The sequence below is a fragment of the Felis catus genome, chromosome D1, assembly GCF_018350175.1.
Source record: "Felis catus isolate Fca126 chromosome D1, F.catus_Fca126_mat1.0, whole genome shotgun sequence".
In the NCBI taxonomy this organism is placed as follows: Eukaryota; Metazoa; Chordata; class Mammalia; order Carnivora; family Felidae; genus Felis; species Felis catus.
This window is the reverse complement of record NC_058377.1, coordinates 57,370,030-57,386,018: the sequence shown is the minus strand read 5'-3', so window position 1 is coordinate 57,386,018 and position 15,989 is coordinate 57,370,030. Positions and strand designations below refer to the sequence as shown.

Sequence of the window (15,989 nt, the reverse complement as noted above, 5' to 3'; positions counted from 1 at the left end):
CTCCGCCACCATACCCTCTTGGCTTCCCTCTCGCCTCCACGGTGGTTCCTTTGCTGATGCTCGTCTGTCTCTTCTCTTCACTCTGCAGTCTCTCCCAGGCTGGTGCCACCCACCTCCTGGCTTCAGTTACCACCTGCAGGCCAATGGCTCCCAAACCCCTGTCTCTGGCCAAGCCTTCTCCCAGATCCATAATATACCCCACGAGCCAGGGGTATCTCCTGAGACTCAACGTGTGCTCAGCTGAATCTTCTGAGTTTTTCCCCAGGCCCCATGTGAAACACAGCTGCGCCCTACCCTCCTCCCTCTCCCTCATCCAGTCCTCCATTAGCGTCATTAGTGTGGCCTTCCCTTCTAGCCCCACCGCCTCTCTCCTGCCCAGGCCGTCGTCATCCCTCACAAGGACTCTCACAACAGCCTCGTACCTGGTGTCTGCCTCGCTCGGCCATGCTGGTCTTCACCCAGCAACCAGAGCCAGCTTGCTAACCCACAGACCTGACCCAGGCACTGAAACCCTTCCACGGCTCGCAGCTGCCCTCGGATGAAGCCAGAGCTTCTCAGCTGGGTCTTCAGCCTCACCTCCCTTAGCTCTGCCTCAAGCTGTCCAGTGAGCTGTTGGTGATTCTCCCTATGACATGCTTTTTTACATCTTCCATGCATGTCTCTCCCTGCGCCGTCTCCCTCCCTCCACCTTTTCTTCACATCCTCCTCATCCTTCAGAGCCTGTTGAAGCGTCCTCAGTCTGGGCAAGCTTGTGCTCCCCATGGCCCTGTTGTCACACCAGGTGACAAGGTGTTGTGATGCCCCATCTCCTCCTCAAGACTTTGGCTCCCTAAGGACAGGCAGAGCCGGGCTGGTTCCTTACAGTGTGTGGGTCGTCTAGCGTAATGTCCTATCACAGAGCAGCTTAGCAAGTGTTTTACGAACGAACACACGAAAGAGGAAGACAACAAGTCAGAGGGGTGTAAAACCACCAGAAAGCTGCTGAGCGGTTCCCAAGGCAAGCCTTGTGTGTGCACACTCAGAAACGTCTGGACCCAAAGGAGGAGATGCTGATATGCTGAACGTGTCTCCCATGGCGGAAAAGGTTTGGGGTGAACCACACAGGCTTCGGATAAGCCCCTCAAAGAAACCAGGAAGGCAGTTGGCCTGCAATACCAGGGAAAGTATACAGGGAAGTCCATTCCCGTGCTGAGGCCCGGAGCCACTTCTGATTACAGAGTCCTGCCTCCAACCCCATTCTCCAGCAGAGGGGAGGGGCCATTGGGCAGGGGCGGGGGTGGGGGTATCCAGGAAAACTTTCCTGAGAAGAGACACCTGAGCCAAGTTGATGGCTGACGGAGTTCACGACGTAAATGGCTGAGCGTTCAGATTCCTGCGCTTTAAATGTGAGATGCTCAGAGTTCATCGTCCCCGGAGTTCCGAGCTAACCCTACATGGTGAGCGAGCAAGGCCAGAATGCTGTCTTCTCTTGGATGGACAGGTGGAGGCTGTGAAGAGCTAACGTCTTCCTACTCAGGGGAGGAGGGGGAGATTCCAGCCATGTTCCTCAAACCCCAGACTCTCAAACCAGACCCGTGGGAGCTCGCAGGGGGAGTTTGGGCAGTGCGACATTGGCCCCTGCTCAGTGAGGGCGGCAGTGATAGGCTGCTTAGCAGACTTCCCAGGCCTCCCTCAGACACCCGGGTACAAAGAGCAAGGCTCTGGAAACAATAGTCAGAGCCCTCCAAGTGACTACAGGTGGCAGAACTCCAGCCCACAGGCCACTTTACATCACCTCTCCACAGCTTCCCACAGGCTTGGGGTGGAGGGCAGCTCTGTCCTGGAGCAAGACCATGGGTCTGGGAGTCCGTAGGCTGAGGTCTAGTCCTGGCCTCACCTGTTGTCACTGTGAAGTTTTGAGGGAAGACACTGGCCGATCCTGATCCTCTGTTTCCTTCTCTCTAAGGTGCGGGTGATTCCTACACTGTTCGTTCACCTTAAGTGGAATCATGAGCATTAAAACATCTTTGAAATTGCAAGTAATTGTACATGTAGGCAGGATAAATTATTAATGTTGTCTTTCATTGTAACTGTTAGGCTTTCTTCCCAGATGGTGGTGCCGGGGTTGGCAATTTGACTGCCAAGTCTTGGAAATCCTCGGAGGTGAGAATATTTGGGTTTATGACATTGGTCACGGCAGACCGGAGGGGGGAGGGGGGGGAGGGCTAGCCTGGAGCAAGAGACCTGGCACCAGTTTTACCTCTGCCATCGCCCCGCTCTGTGGCTTCAGGCAAATTACTGCTGCTCCCTAAATTCAGTGTCCTCATTGTAGAATGGGGCTGACAATCGTAAGGATCCCCGGAAGATTTGCTGGCAAAGTGCTTTGAGGCTCCATTTCCCCCTCCACTGGCTATCTAGAGGCAGTCCCTTTCCTAGGCTCAGCGCCAATGAGCTCCAGGAGGGGGGCCGCCCATAAAAGCAGGAGGAGCCATAGCTGGGGGGCCAGGGACAGAGCAGGGGGGAGGCCACGGGCAGCAGACAAAGGCCTGGGCAGTGAGGCTGGGGGAGCTAGCCCTGGCTCCGGTAACAATTTACCATGAGGACAGGGCCGGTCTCTGCCTCGGCTGCATCTCAGTCTCTAGCCCTGCAAAATGGGATGGGCAGGCCCGCCTTGTAGTCCCTGTGGGAACATGCGGGGACTGGACATAAAACTCAGCAGGCAGGATTGAGGGGTAATGCAGCTTGTTATTTATTAATATATAACAACAAAAATGATAAAGCTCATATCTGCAACTGTTTAGGTCTTTATTATAAGGTCTTGGTTGCTTTGTCTGGACTGGCTGTGACCTTCAGCTCCGGGGTCTGGGCTAGGAAAACGTTCCAGTGACCTGCATGGAGGAAAGCAGAGGGGTGTGTGTATGTGTGTGTGTGTGGGGGGGGCTGAGGGGGGTGTGTATGTGTGTGTGCAGGGGTGCATGCATGTGCACAACAGAGGCAGAGTGACTGGGGTGGGAAAAACTTGGGACAAGAAGAACGGTGAGGGCCTGAGTTTGGAGCGCATAGGAGGAAGGGGATGGATGTTTCCATCATAACCCCACATCCCAATCAGTTCTGGCACGTGACCCCAACTTCAACCAACCAGCATCTGGGGGCTGGGCTGGCTTCCTAACACCTGTTAGTGACACTCCCATCTGTGGCTTCCTCTCCCCCACTTAAAGCCCCACCTGGATCCGTCTTCCCTGGGATACCGTAGAGCAAATTAAGGGCATCAGAAGGAAAGTGGTTAGGAGGGTTTCAGCGGGAAACGTTCCAATACAGCGTGGGTAGGCAGCATTGGGGCTTGAGGGCTCAGGCCTCCCTCCTCCACAGTCCTGTCTCCCTCACTCCCAGGACCAAATCCAGATGGTTCTGCTTCACCTTCCCGCTCCCAAGCGCCCTGAGTTGAGAAATCTCTGGCCCAGACGCCCACTGGATTCCTGTGCCGGGAACTGACGTCTGTGGCTGACAACCACCCTGCCCCCCTCCCAGCACCAGCAGCCTGGAACTCCTCATGAGGCCCTGGCCTCTGGCCGGGCTCTTTTCCCAGGCCCCAGTCCTCAGCCCGACGTCTCACCTTCATGGGTGCTGGGGAGTAGCCGGAAGTTCTGTGCCTCTTTCTGGAAGTCTTGCTTCCTGACTTTCTTGATCTGAATCAAGTGGAAGATTCCTGAGGGCAGAGGCAAGGGCATGAGCAGGAAAGGTAGGGCCGTGCGGTCAGTGAAACAGGGTGACTTGGACCTAGACTGGACCTAGTCACCGCCCTCCCCTATTCTGACCAGACATCAAACCCTGTAGACTAAATTTCCTAAAGGTTTTGAATCTATCCTCCCATGTCCACTGCCACTCTCCCCATCCGGGCCCCATCACATCTTGCCTGGGTCACTACACTAGACTTCTGGCCCCTTTTACTCCCCTTCCAGTCTGTGATCCTAACTGCAGTCATTCGAAAATATATGTTACCTGTCATTCCCTTTCCCTGACCTCCCATCACCTCCCTGCTGACCCTGCACCTGTCACCCTCAGCATCCTGCTCTCACACTACTCACCTGTCCACAATGTGTGTGTGTGTGTGTGGGGGGGCCTGTGTGGACAGGTCAGGCTGTTTTTTGGGCACAGAATGTGTGATAAAAATCAGTAGGTGTGTTTATCAGACTCCAAAGAGCATCAGGTGTCAGAGTGGTAGGGCTCCCTTTCAGCACAAGGCTCTGTTTGCCCAACCCCTGAGAGGCCTTCCTGTGCTCCAGCTCTAACCAACTACTTAAAGTCCTTGAGGGGCCCAAGCCTGTACGTAGGCTGCCCCCTTTGCTACAACTTCTTCTCCTATTGACTTCCGTTTGTCCTGCTGCTACCAGGTAAACTCCTGCTCATTCTCTGAGCTTTAGCTGGGAAGTCTTCCTTGATTTCCCTTCCTTGGGGCACCCACAGCTCTTAGCTTGTGTTTGTGATTGGGCCTATTTCTAATGTCCTCTCCTTGTGTCTATTCTTGCCTCCCCTACTAGACTGGTTACTCATGGAAGGCTTTCCTCTCTGGCTCCCCTGAGCCTGGCCCACATTAGGCATGTAGGATAAATGAATGAAAGAATAAGTGAATGAATACATGAATGAATAAATCCCTAGATGAATGGATGGATAAGTAAATATATGTGTACCCAATCTAGGCCAGGCCCTAGAGAGGAACAGGGTATCATCTGGATCTCCTGATGTTTGCATCCCATGGGGAGCTCGCCACAGGCACCACGCATGGCACTGAGGCCCTGAGTACATGGGCTGGGAGGTTGCACCAGCTGTTAGCACCAGGGTCTGTGGCCAGAAAGAACAGATGTGACAGCAAGGTCTCTGCTAGGCCAGCACAGCCCTCAAGAAAACTAAGAATTGGCCTTGCTTGTGGAAATCTGAGTAGGATCCCACAGAGGAGAATGGGCAGCACTAAGGTCCAGGAGGCTGGGAATGTCCAGCATTGTTCTCAGGACCCTCCAGCCCAGATGCCAAGGACCAGGATATGGGAGAGACTCACTCCAAAGGCCCAGGCTACATCACAAACCTCAGATGGTTCTTCTGCCAGGCCTGACATGGCACATACCCCAGAACACAGATTGGAGAGATGACAGGATGAGGGAGGGTCTTCGTACCATAGCCTATAAAGCACGATCCTAATGACTGAGCTCTTGGACTTGGAATCAAGAGCTAGCCTGAGGGGCATGGTCGTGCCTTTTGAGGGCATGCCAGGTCTGAGGGCAGCTGGGCTCTGTGGACCCCCAGGGCAGAGATGGCACTGGCAGGTGAGTCCCAGGAGATAGGGCAGGCTCAGCTCAATGTGAAAGCTCCCTTTCTCAGTGGAGCCATCCACAGTGGAGATGGGGTGGGGTATGTGCCGTCAGGGGCTAGAGACCATCAGGGAGGCTGTAGGGGGGCTTCCTTCCTAGACAGGGGCTGGAATTGAGACCCCTGAGGTCCCTTCTACTCTGAAACTCCAGAATCTAAAAGGCTGTTAACACTAAGCCAAGCCTCTGGGGCCTGAGGCTGGCTCCACGGTGATGTGGCCTCACTTAGCCCAGGTTTTGGTGTCCACCTGGTGCCTTTGTCTCCAGGCCAATCCTCCCCTTCCTCTCCCTGCCCCCAAGGCCTGCTGTTTCTGCTCCTCTGGGTGAGGAAACAGGGTTTCCCACTGATAGTCAGCCCTTGGAGTGTTTGTTTTGACCCCCGCAGTCTGGGACAGGGAGGTAACAGAGAGGCTAATGAGGCAATTTGGCCGCCCAGGGGGTCAGGAGATGGAGAGGAGGTGTTTGCTAGTGACAGGATGGTACAGCCTGGCATTGTGAAGTTGAAGAGTCCCCACCACCTGTTCTTTTTCTGCTGGGCCTGGTCATAACGAGACCGGCCTTGAGCTACAACTCTCCGGTCTGCGCCATCCTGGACACACCTTGACCTTCCTCAGGCCCCTCTCTGAAAGCATTAGGTCACCTCCGTGGAGGTGGCACTGGGGACAGTCAGACCTGGGTTTGCATCTTTGCTTTACTGCTTAAATAAACTGTGTGACTTTGAGCAAGTCATTTTACCTCTCAGACTCCGTTTTATCTGCAAAATGGTGCATTAATACATATGCCTCAGGTTGCTTATATGGATGAAATGAAACACATTATGCATAGGGCGAGCTCCACACCAATTACAGAGCACGGGGTATGTCAGCACAGGCTCTTGGGCCAGTCTGAGGCTGTCGCTGCCACCTCTGCCTGCAATGTGTTCCTCTTGCCTTCCTAACTCCTCACCAGCTGCAGGCCCCTCCTCCACGAAGCCTTCCAGCCTGAACAACTCAGCTCCTGGTGAGCTCCTACTGCACCCCAGTCACTAAGTCCTGGGTTCCCAAAGACAGAGGCTGGGGCTTACTACTCCCTGGGGTCCCAGTCCTTGCTGGGGGTGAGGGGAGGTCTGGAGTAAACCAGCACCTGTCCAGGGGCTGATGGAGTTTCAAGGCATAAAATAATTATAAGGTTACTTAATCTAACTCCTCAGCTGTGGCAGAACGCCCACCCAGCCACTGCTTGCCCACTCCTGTGAATGGAGGGAGATTGCTCCCTCCCTTCTTTGACAGCAACTGTCAAGGTATGACAAACTGCTTCCTCTCATTGGTGGCAATGTGCTTCTCTACAATTCTAAGAGGATGTGGGATGAGGATACTAACGTCGTTAGCACCTACTATAGGTCGGGGCTCTACCTATGTGATTTCATCTAATCCTCCAAACACCCTCCTCTCCAATTAACAGAAGAAAAAATTGAGGCCCAGAGAGGTCAAGTGATTGCCCAAGGCCACACAGTTAAGAAATAGCAGAGCCAGGATTCGAACTCAGGTCTGTCTGATTCCAAAGCCCCTGTTTGTTGTTCACTCAGAACACAACAGCTCCCCCTTCCTGGGGCAGTCCTTCAGAGCCATGAAGCCAGCAGTCCTGTCCCCCTGAGTCTTCTCTTCTCCAGGCTGAACAGCTCCGCTTTCTTCGTCCATTCCTCCTAGGACAGGAGGCAGAGTAGAGCAGGGAAAGAGCCGCCTCTGACGTCACAAGACATGGGCTCTAGCTCCCATCCTCCACTTACTGGCTGTGTGGCCTTGGGCCAGGTACTTCACCTCTCTGAGCCTCAGTTTCCTCATCTGTAAAATGGGGATAATAATACCTAACTCTCAGGATCATTGAGGATCAAATGAGATCATGAATGTGAAAGCACTTTGTAAACTCTAAAGTGCTTCACACATTGGTTGTCATTATCATTATCATCGTCATTATCATTCCCTCTTCCACCCCCACCCATTTCAGCAAGACCCATCAGTAGAGAAAAGTGACCTTACAACTAAACCCCACTTAAAGGGTTTAGTTTGTTTTGCTCTACCCAGGGGATCTATATTTGGCAAGAAGTGCCCAGAAAACCAAATTCTCAGCAATTTCCTCATCAATGAAAACTCCTCTTCACCTTCAGCCGGTGATAGGAGCATCTTGTTGAATTGGGCGAGTTTCTCACAGAATGAGACATATATTCTCATATACAAGGACAGACTCCACCCAATAGAAAAGGCTAAATGAGCCTGAAGGCCCTCCTGCTTTGAGGAGGCTGTGGATGTCCTTCTGCCTGAAAAGATCTCCCCTCACAGAGTGCTGAAGTTCTACTGATAGGCCTTTGCTTCATGGTTGTAGGCATTACCCTGTCCTGGCTCCTTGCAAGTGCAACAACCCCTTCCCCCCAGGAGAGGGAGCACTGGGAGGCCCTGGATGAGCTTATCAGAACTGCCAGAGAATCACAGACAGAATCTCCGTCTCCCTCTACTTTGGAATCAGAGACTCAAATCTGGAAGGGTAGCCAGAGGCAGGTCTCCCTGGGCTAGAGGCACCTGATCAACAAAATAGGCCCCGGAGGCCCCTGATAACAGGGGGACAGGCCAGAGGTAAGCCCGACTGGGAGTGGGCCCCTGATAACAGGGGGACAGGCCAGAGGTAAGCCCGACTGGGAGTGGGCCCATGCTCACCTTTTACCAGCTTCCAGAGGTAGATCTCCACCTGCTCAGAGGCCTCATGCTCAAGGGCAAAGCGATGTAGGTTGTCTGGGCTTGGAGACACTGATGTGTGGACGAGGACCCGGCCTGGCACCTTTGGACACCTGGTAGCACTGATCTCACTGTGGCCAGGGTCTGCCTTGTCCTCTGGGAAAGACAAGGAGCTGTGAACATTCTGTACCCCTCCTCCCGACCCCTGCCTGGTATGCCCAGGAAGCTGGGCCTCTGGTCTGACACCCCCCTCCGGTCTTTAAGGTCTTTGGGAAAGTTCTGGTGCCCCTCGGAAAGAGATGGGGCATTTCTCCCATTCACTTCCCATTGATTAGCATATTAAAACCTTCTCATCCTTCTGGGCTCAGTTCACCTTCCACCTTCTCCAGGCAGCCGACCTGGAACAGCTTAGCCTACCCTGTTTTTTCTCCACTCACGGCCTTTAAAGCCCTTCTTGTTTATGCCTCCCACTCATGCCCTTAGTCTCACTGACACGCATTGCCTTGTAACTGTCTCACTTGGGTATGTTCTTCTCTAAAAGAGACCCACGGGGTGAAGGCCAGGAGCCATGTCCTCCAAGTCTTTTGAGTCACCCCCATCACCAAACACAGATTCTCATGACCATACATGGAGTGAAAGGTTTGGGAGGGGTTGAGGGGATGATGGCAATAGTGATGATCATGGTTGTGACGTAGGGTGGTGGAGGTGATGGCGTGACTGTAGTGGTGGAGGGGACCGTAAGGGTGTAGCGGGGAGCGGTGATGGCGACAGTGGTTGGATCCAGTCCTAAAGCATTCCAAGGACATTTCCTGGAACTTTCCATGTACCAACATTCCCTATTTTTCAGGGACTAAAGGACTAAGTCCCTAAACATACACACTTCCTTCTAAATTCTTCCTAGTTATAAAACTCTTAGAGATGTCCCGCTAAGAGTTGTAAGGCTACAGTCTCCATATTTTTAAGAGGAAATGGACTGGGTTCCAGTGGCAGAGCCCAAGATCAAGTGTGTTTGTGAGGGAGCCCAGCAGTGAACCACAGCCGGTCTCCAAGAGAATCCAAGTTGAAGCCCCACCCCTCGTTTTCTTCCAGGTGCCATCTGTCATGCTCTGTCCCTAACCCTGTCCCAATAGCATATTACTCTGAAAAATAATAGTGACCCCTTATATTTGGATTTTGTTTGGATGTTGATTTACAATTTATAAAGCATTTTTCATCAACTCTGTCTGAGGCTCCGAAAGGAAAGTGACTTGTCTAAGCTCACAACGGTAAGTTAGGGAAGTCCGTCGGTAAGCAAGCTAACATAGACTCACATTTCCTGACGTCAAAGCCTGGGGTAGGTGCAGACTTAAGATGATCGCAGCCACTCTGTGATCTCATTTGTAAAACAGCTGAGAGATGAGGATTAATTGAACTAGGTGAAATCACAGGACAATACCTGGTGCCAGTAGGTTCTCGACACACATTTCCTTCCCCTTTTTCTTCCCCATTCCTCTCCTTTTTGTTTTGCCAACCCAGCCCTCTAACCAGAAGTGGTAAAGGCACAACACAGCCCGCACCGTCTACCCCACCTGCTCTCCTTCCAGGATTGAGGGAATGGGCCTGTTCCTCACAACAGCTACTGTTGACAATCACAGGCTGTTCCTCCCCAATGAGATACTCTGATGTTTTCTTCTGCACACTTATTAATCCTAGGGTCACATGACAGCGTTAGAGGAACTCAGCTGGCAAGTCTGGAAGCCTGAGTTCTAATTCCAGCTCCACGACTACATTGCTCTGTGACTTTAGAAAGTCCCTTCTTTTCTCTGGGTCTCAGTTTACCCATATGTAGATGAAGGTTAAAGGAAGACAACAGTGGTCAAGAGCATTGTCTTTGGAGTAAGACAGACTTGGGTTCGGATTCCAACTGTCATTTGAGCTGTGTGACCTTGGGCAGGGCACTTATTTTCTTGGTCTGTAAAATGGAGACAAAGATACCTGCCCTGTCCATTTGTGGTGAGGAGTACATGAACTCCCACATGTAAAATGCCTGCTTGGCTCATGGTAAATGCACAATAAACACTGGCTATTCCTCCTAAAAGTCCTAACATCCTATGATTTTATGATTTCAAAGAACCCAGAACGTTATTTGATTCTGTGTATTTGACTGAGAGCCTCTGAATCTGTCACTATAACGTTAGATATTCCATAAGTCTAATATTTTGTGAGTCTGGCATTTTCCACTCGAGTGCATCTAAAAACCCTGCATCCTATGGCTCTGAGTCCATTGCCCCATCTGTGTCGGAGATGTTCCAAGTATCTGTGCCCTGGGGAGAGGGACCCAGGGCCCACTCAGGGCAGTGCCCTCCCTGCCTCCAGCATCTCTTTGTACCTGGGCAAATCTTGCAGCACTTTCCGGCCACTTTCTCAGGGTGATGGCAGGGATACTCAGTGGGGCAGGTCACCCGCTGGCAGTCCTGGCGGCCATCCTGACAGGTGCACAAGATGCAGGGCAGGGGTCCAAAGGAGCGGAAAGCTGGGTGCCACACCTCCCCATGGGAGTATGTCTTCCCACTGTGCACGCAGGCTAGGCCAAGGAGGGCAGGAAGGGAGGAGGGTCAGTGCCTCAGACCTGGGCCAGAGTCCAGTGATGGGTGGGGGCGGGGCCTGGGGGAGCCCCCTGCTCCACCAGTCTGGCCCAGCCACACTGCTTGTAAAGCTGAGGCCAGCTGCAGACCTGGCCCCCTGTCCCTGACTTCTCCCCTGTTTCAGCACTCAGAGCTGACACGTGCCCAGAAAGTTCTTGCTGAAGAGGGAGAGTACTCCCCCTGCCCGTCACAGCATGTCTGGTGGGAGGAGAGCTGAAATCAAGTTCGGACACTTACCTGGCTGTGTGAGCTCTGGCAGGTCCCTTCCCCTTTCTTAGCCTCAGTGTCCCATCTGTACAAAAGGGGCTGGGACAGCAGCTCCTCCTGCTCCACCGGTTGGGGGGGGGGTCCCCCGCAGTAAGCCTGCTTTCCTCCCCCTCTGCTGCCACCATTGCCCACTTGGCCTCCTTCCCTGCTGCATCCTGACCATCTTGCTGCAGCCTAGCTCTGCTCCCTCCTTTCTTTGTCAAAAACTTTCCCTCACCACTTCCTTATATTATTTATTTGCATGTCTGGAGCCCCTCGAGGACAGGGACCATTTTTCATCTCTCTGTTCTGTGCCCCTCAATTCCCAGCAAAGACATGGCAGAGGCTCAAAAAATATTGTTGTGTTGACCCATAGTTCTGGTTCTAGGACTGGTTCTGGCTCTCACTCAGTACTCTGAACTTCAGGGTCCTCATCTGTGAAATGGGGGCTTAGACCTGATGCCCTTAAGGACACCTTCAGTTTTGATATTTTGTGAATCCACAAGCTCATGGCCAAGTTGAGATCAAGGGACCACTGAGTGGGGGGTGGGGGTGCGGGGGTGGGAGGTGGGAGCAGTCGGGGCCCCCTTTTCCCACCTCAGGGATCAGAGGAGGTTCCGTCCTCACCTTTCTTATGTTTCTCCTTCAGGACAATCTTGACTGTTGTGCTGCCTGCCCCCTTTGGTCGGAAGTGGCGAGGGATGAAGCCCAGAGGAGCACTGAGGCCAGTGGGAGCTGGGGTGCCCAGGACCCTCTTTCTTCCATTGTCCCCTGAACACGGATCCTGGGAATGTCTCTGCAAATGGCAGGAAGGATGAAGATCACTGATGGGCCATTGTCAGCAGAAGAGCAGCAAGACAGAGCTGCAGTGAGGCCTGCAGGTAGAAACCAGCATGACTTCCTAGTAAAGAGAGGCACAGGCTAGGGATAGAAAGATCTGGATGGGGTCTAAGATGTTTTCAGACAATGGATATTTGAAAACTCTCAGAGGATAGTGGTTTGGAAACCCAGTCTCCACCAACCCCTTCTCAGGACTATCAGAGCCAGGGCCTTGGGGCTGGGGTGAACAGAGGGGTACTGAGGTCTTGACCTGGGAGACACAGCAATTAGGAACCTGGGAAACTTAGAAACTACTTGTCTGTAGTGAGGATGACAGTCAGGAAATTCCTTGAGAAGATTTAGGTGATGGGATAAGGGGATGGGCCTCTGAAGGTCCCACCAGGCCCCAGAATCCTACAGGGCAGGAAGACTAAGAACAGGTCCCATCTGGAGACCAAGTCTCCAGAGCCCCCTTTCTTGAGCCCCTGGAATCCAAGATCCTGAAACCCTGCCCCTCCAGACCAGGTCTTGGCAGGGCTAGCAGTGATAACAAAGGGGTGAGGGCAGTGTAATGGGTCAGGCACATCACAGCTCCTAGTTAAGAAGCTTGGCGCTCGAGGTCAAGGGGTAGGAGCAGGTGGGCTTATTACCCGCCTCACCAATACCAAGTCACTCAGAGTCCTTCTACTACAGCCCCTTCCTGCCCCATACAGTGTCTGAGTCAGCCTTTTGATGGCCCGACGGAGCCCACAGGAGCTCCCAGGAAACCGTCTCAGGCCCCAGCACAGGCCCAGGCACATAGGAGGCTTCCAGGAAATGCTTGTCAAGTGGAACAGTAGCAAGAAGGAATCGAAAAGCCCAACCCTCTGATGGGACTTGCTCACGTCATCCAGTAAGGAGCTGCTCAGGGCCTGGAACTAAGCCTGGGTGGGCTTTGCTTAGCACGCTGCCTCCTAGCGAGAGGGTGGGATGGCAAGGAGATGGCCTGGCTCAGGCTCTGCGGCACAGAGCCCCGCTCCACCTGAAAAGGCCCAGCCTGAGAAGGGAGGATGAGCCAGCGGAGGAGAAGGGAGAGCTCATAGGCCAGACCCCTGGGGAGTCCCTGAGCAGGGGAGGTCAGCCTCCCATCCCTCGGGATCCAGGTGACCCAGGCTAAAGGAGAAGGTGAAGTTGTTTCCATTGTAGACATAGCACAGAGGGTGGATGGTGACTTGAGTCGGTGTGTAAGCCCATCCTCACACCTCTTTCCTCTCTGACCAGAGAAAGCTGGAAAGTTTAGCCCATCCTAACTCTAGACTAAGACAGAGAGGGGCCAAGACAGAGGGGAGGACAGAGAGGTAACCCCCAGACAAAGCACCAGTACCACAGGAGCTGGGTGGGGAAGGCTGGGCCAGGACAGAGGCCACATTCTCTGGGGAATGTGCTGCCCACAGGCAGGCTGAACTAAGGACAGATATAGGCTCCAGATAGAACAGTGTCAGGGTCAGAATGTTTCTCAGGAGGGAAGTTGGGAAGTTTAGAGCCTGCTCTTGCCCTGCATGGCACTTGTTCCCAGCCCCTGCTGACCTACCAGCCATGATGGGAGGCTAGGGAGAGGAGCTGGGACGTGGTGGAGGGCATGGAGCTGACCTAGGGGACAAAAACAGAAATGAGGACAACGACTGGTGTTGTCTGCTCCAGAGTCATGGCATTTAGGCCCTGGATACCAGCCCCCCTCACCGCCTCTCCCTAGCCTGTCAGTAAAGCTGTGCACTCACCGCCCCACGGTGTGACTGTGTGGTGTCCTCTTCAGCCGATTTCTTACTTGACTCATCTGGAAACCCAAAGGGAAGTTGGGTCAACCTCCACCTGCTAAGCCTTGCTGATAGGGGCCCTGCAGGCCTTCAACCTCCCAGGCCTAGTGACACTTCTGCAGTCCCTATGCACTGGCAGGGCCCTCTGCCCCAGTGGGGACTTATTCCCACTTCTAGTTACAGCTGCTTTTCACCGTTGGCTTGACAAATTCCCTACACTGGGTTGTTGCCTCCGTTTCCCTACCCTCCCTCTTGGCTGGGCCAGACATTCTTGTTCAGTGCGTATCATGGGTGACCCAAGGGCCCAGAATCCCATCCCTACAGCCTGCTTAGCTGCAGTCCCCTGGGGAGCCACCGTATCCAGCCGCATATGAAGTCACCAGGCCTTGGTCTATACTATACCCTCCCAGGTACCCGCCTCCAGTCCCCTGTGTCCTAGTTGGAACACCCTAGAGCTCTGTCTCCCACTCACCCCGGGGTGCCAGCACACAAGGCCCCGAGTGGGATTCTCTCTCTCTAGCCCCTGCCTCACACACGGTCCGGCTCCTTCCAAGCATTCTTGGTTCAAGACCAAGAACCCTGGAATTAGACAGTCCCTTAGAAATCACTGAGGCCAGGGGCGCCTGGGTGGCTCAGTCGGTTAAGCGTCTGACTTCGACTCAGGTCATGATCTTGCAGTTTGTGGGTTCGAGCCTGCGTCAGGGTCTGTGCTGGCAGCTCAGATCCTGGAGCCTGCTTTGGATTCTGTGTCTCCTCTCTCTGCCCCTCCCATGCTCATGTTCTGTCTCTCAATAATAGATAAAATTAAAAAAAAATTTTTTTTTTAAATAGTAAATAAATAAATAAATAAATCACTGAGGCCAACCTCTCAGTGCACACATGACATAGCTGAGGCTCAAAGAGGAACAGGGATCTGTAGGAATTTGCTGGAAGAACCAGGACTAAACTGGAGTCACCTGGCTCCTGGTCCAGTGCCCTTCCACAATGCCAACATCTGGGGAAGCATTCTACTGTGAAGTACTCCCTTCCCCCAGTCCTGTCTCCTCCAGGAAGCTTTCCTGGACTAACCCAACCCACAGGGAACAGTCTGACCATCTGTGCACTTCACTCTGCTCAAGCCATTTGTCCTTCCCTAGCTGAGGTTTCTCCACCTCTAACAGCCCTTGGCGAGGTCCCTGGGGTGGGGGGGGGGGGTAGGCATTGCCAGACCTAGGGACAGACTCACCTTTGCACATCTGGCAGCAGGATGCAGGCAGCGGGAGGGGTGCGGGGCAGCCTGGTTCTGGGCAGGTCATGAGACCACAGTAGATCTGGCCCTCCTGACAGAGCAAATAGGAGATGAGTGATGAGGGGCAGCCTTGGGGTGAGGAGAGCCCCCCCCCCCGCCCTGAGGGCAAATTGCCTTGAGGTGGGGGTGGGAGGGAGCAGCCAAGCATCCTGGGCAAGGCCCAGCCAACTCAGAGGAAGGATCCCCTATACCCAACCAATCCCTCCCCCTCCCCTGGCCCCGCGTTAGTTAGCATTCATCCTTCAGCTTGTAAAGTGCTTTCAGACCCTGTCTCTGCCTAGGCTCTCACAGCAAGCTGGGGAGGTGGGATTCTTCCATCCTATAGAAGTGGAGAGCCTGGAGAGCTGCCTGAACTGCCTGAAGTCAGAGACGCAACCCAGCAGAATGGATTAGAGCCCAGCCTGCAGGCTGAAGTCAACACCCTTCCCCTGACCTGGAACAGGGGGCCCAGCAGAGAGGAGGGGGATCAGTGGGATACATCCTGGGATCATCTTGCTCTGACTGAAAACCCTAGGTCCCCAGCTTCAGGACCCAGCCTAGAGAGGCAACACTGTAGAGGAAAGAGCCTTCTGGGAATCAGAAGCCAGATGACCTGTGGTGAGTCACTTTTCTTCTCTGGGCCTCAATTTCCTCCTCTGTGAAATGGGGACACTCCCATCTGGGTTGTGAAGATCAAGTGAGGGAATGGTTGTGAAAACCCTTCTTAAACTGGAAGGCATGATGTACCTGGGAGGAAGTGATATTACCTTGAGTCCTTTCCCTATTCCTTTTCCAGTGAGCCTCAGGAGACCAGGAGTCAAGCCAGTCCCATTTAAACAAGGAGGAGAAGAAAGAAGGGGAGATCCAAGTATCCAAGGAGAAGGGACAAGGAATCATAAGAATGTTCTCACCACCCTAAGGCCATGCCATCACTTCTGTCTCTTTCCACAGACTCCTCCTCATCCAGGCCCTTGTCCCTTTACAGGAAGCAGCACAGCACGGGGAAAGGAACATGAATTTTGGAGTCATGTGGCCCTACATCTGAATTCTGGCTCTGCCACTTAACTAGCTGTGTGATTTCAGGCAAGTTGCTTAACTGATCTGAGCCTCAGTTTCCTGATCTGAAAATAAATACAGTAATATCCTTTTCCTAGGGTCTTTGGGGTACTGTTTATAAACACAAGGCATTCCCATGA

General features: G+C 53.3%; 1 protein-coding gene and 1 long non-coding RNA gene across 8 annotated transcripts in view; one reads left to right on the top strand and one right to left on the bottom strand.

Annotated features, from left to right (window-relative positions):
- The first annotated feature begins 2,036 nt into the window (after positions 1-2,036).
- LOC123380473 lies at positions 2,037-15,880 on the top strand. The gene is made up of 5 exons (XR_006586298.1): positions 2,037-2,142; positions 11,564-11,795; positions 12,427-12,625; positions 15,329-15,411; positions 15,590-15,880. It is a non-coding gene; the product is annotated as an uncharacterized LOC123380473 (long non-coding RNA).
- Positions 2,705-15,989, bottom strand: part of CHRDL2 (chordin like 2) — a 32,645-nt gene continuing 19,360 nt past the window's right edge. For 2 of the 7 annotated variants that reach the window (XM_023239439.2, XM_045038745.1), the window contains exons 5-12: positions 14,752-14,845; positions 13,491-13,546; positions 11,542-11,710; positions 10,413-10,607; positions 8,027-8,200; positions 7,105-7,159; positions 3,593-3,685; positions 2,705-2,867 (exon numbers count right to left, since the gene is read on the bottom strand). In XM_023239439.2, coding sequence (XP_023095207.1) covers positions 3,595-3,685; positions 7,105-7,159; positions 8,027-8,200; positions 10,413-10,607; positions 11,542-11,710; positions 13,491-13,546; positions 14,752-14,845 — 834 coding nt within the window. In that variant the 3' untranslated portion in view covers positions 2,705-2,867; positions 3,593-3,594. The remainder of the gene's footprint in view (positions 2,868-3,592; positions 3,686-7,104; positions 7,160-8,026; positions 8,201-10,412; positions 10,608-11,541; positions 11,711-13,490; positions 13,547-14,751; positions 14,846-15,989) is intronic. The other 5 variants (XM_023239438.2, XM_045038744.1, XM_023239440.2 and 2 more) reach the window with 3 other exon arrangements.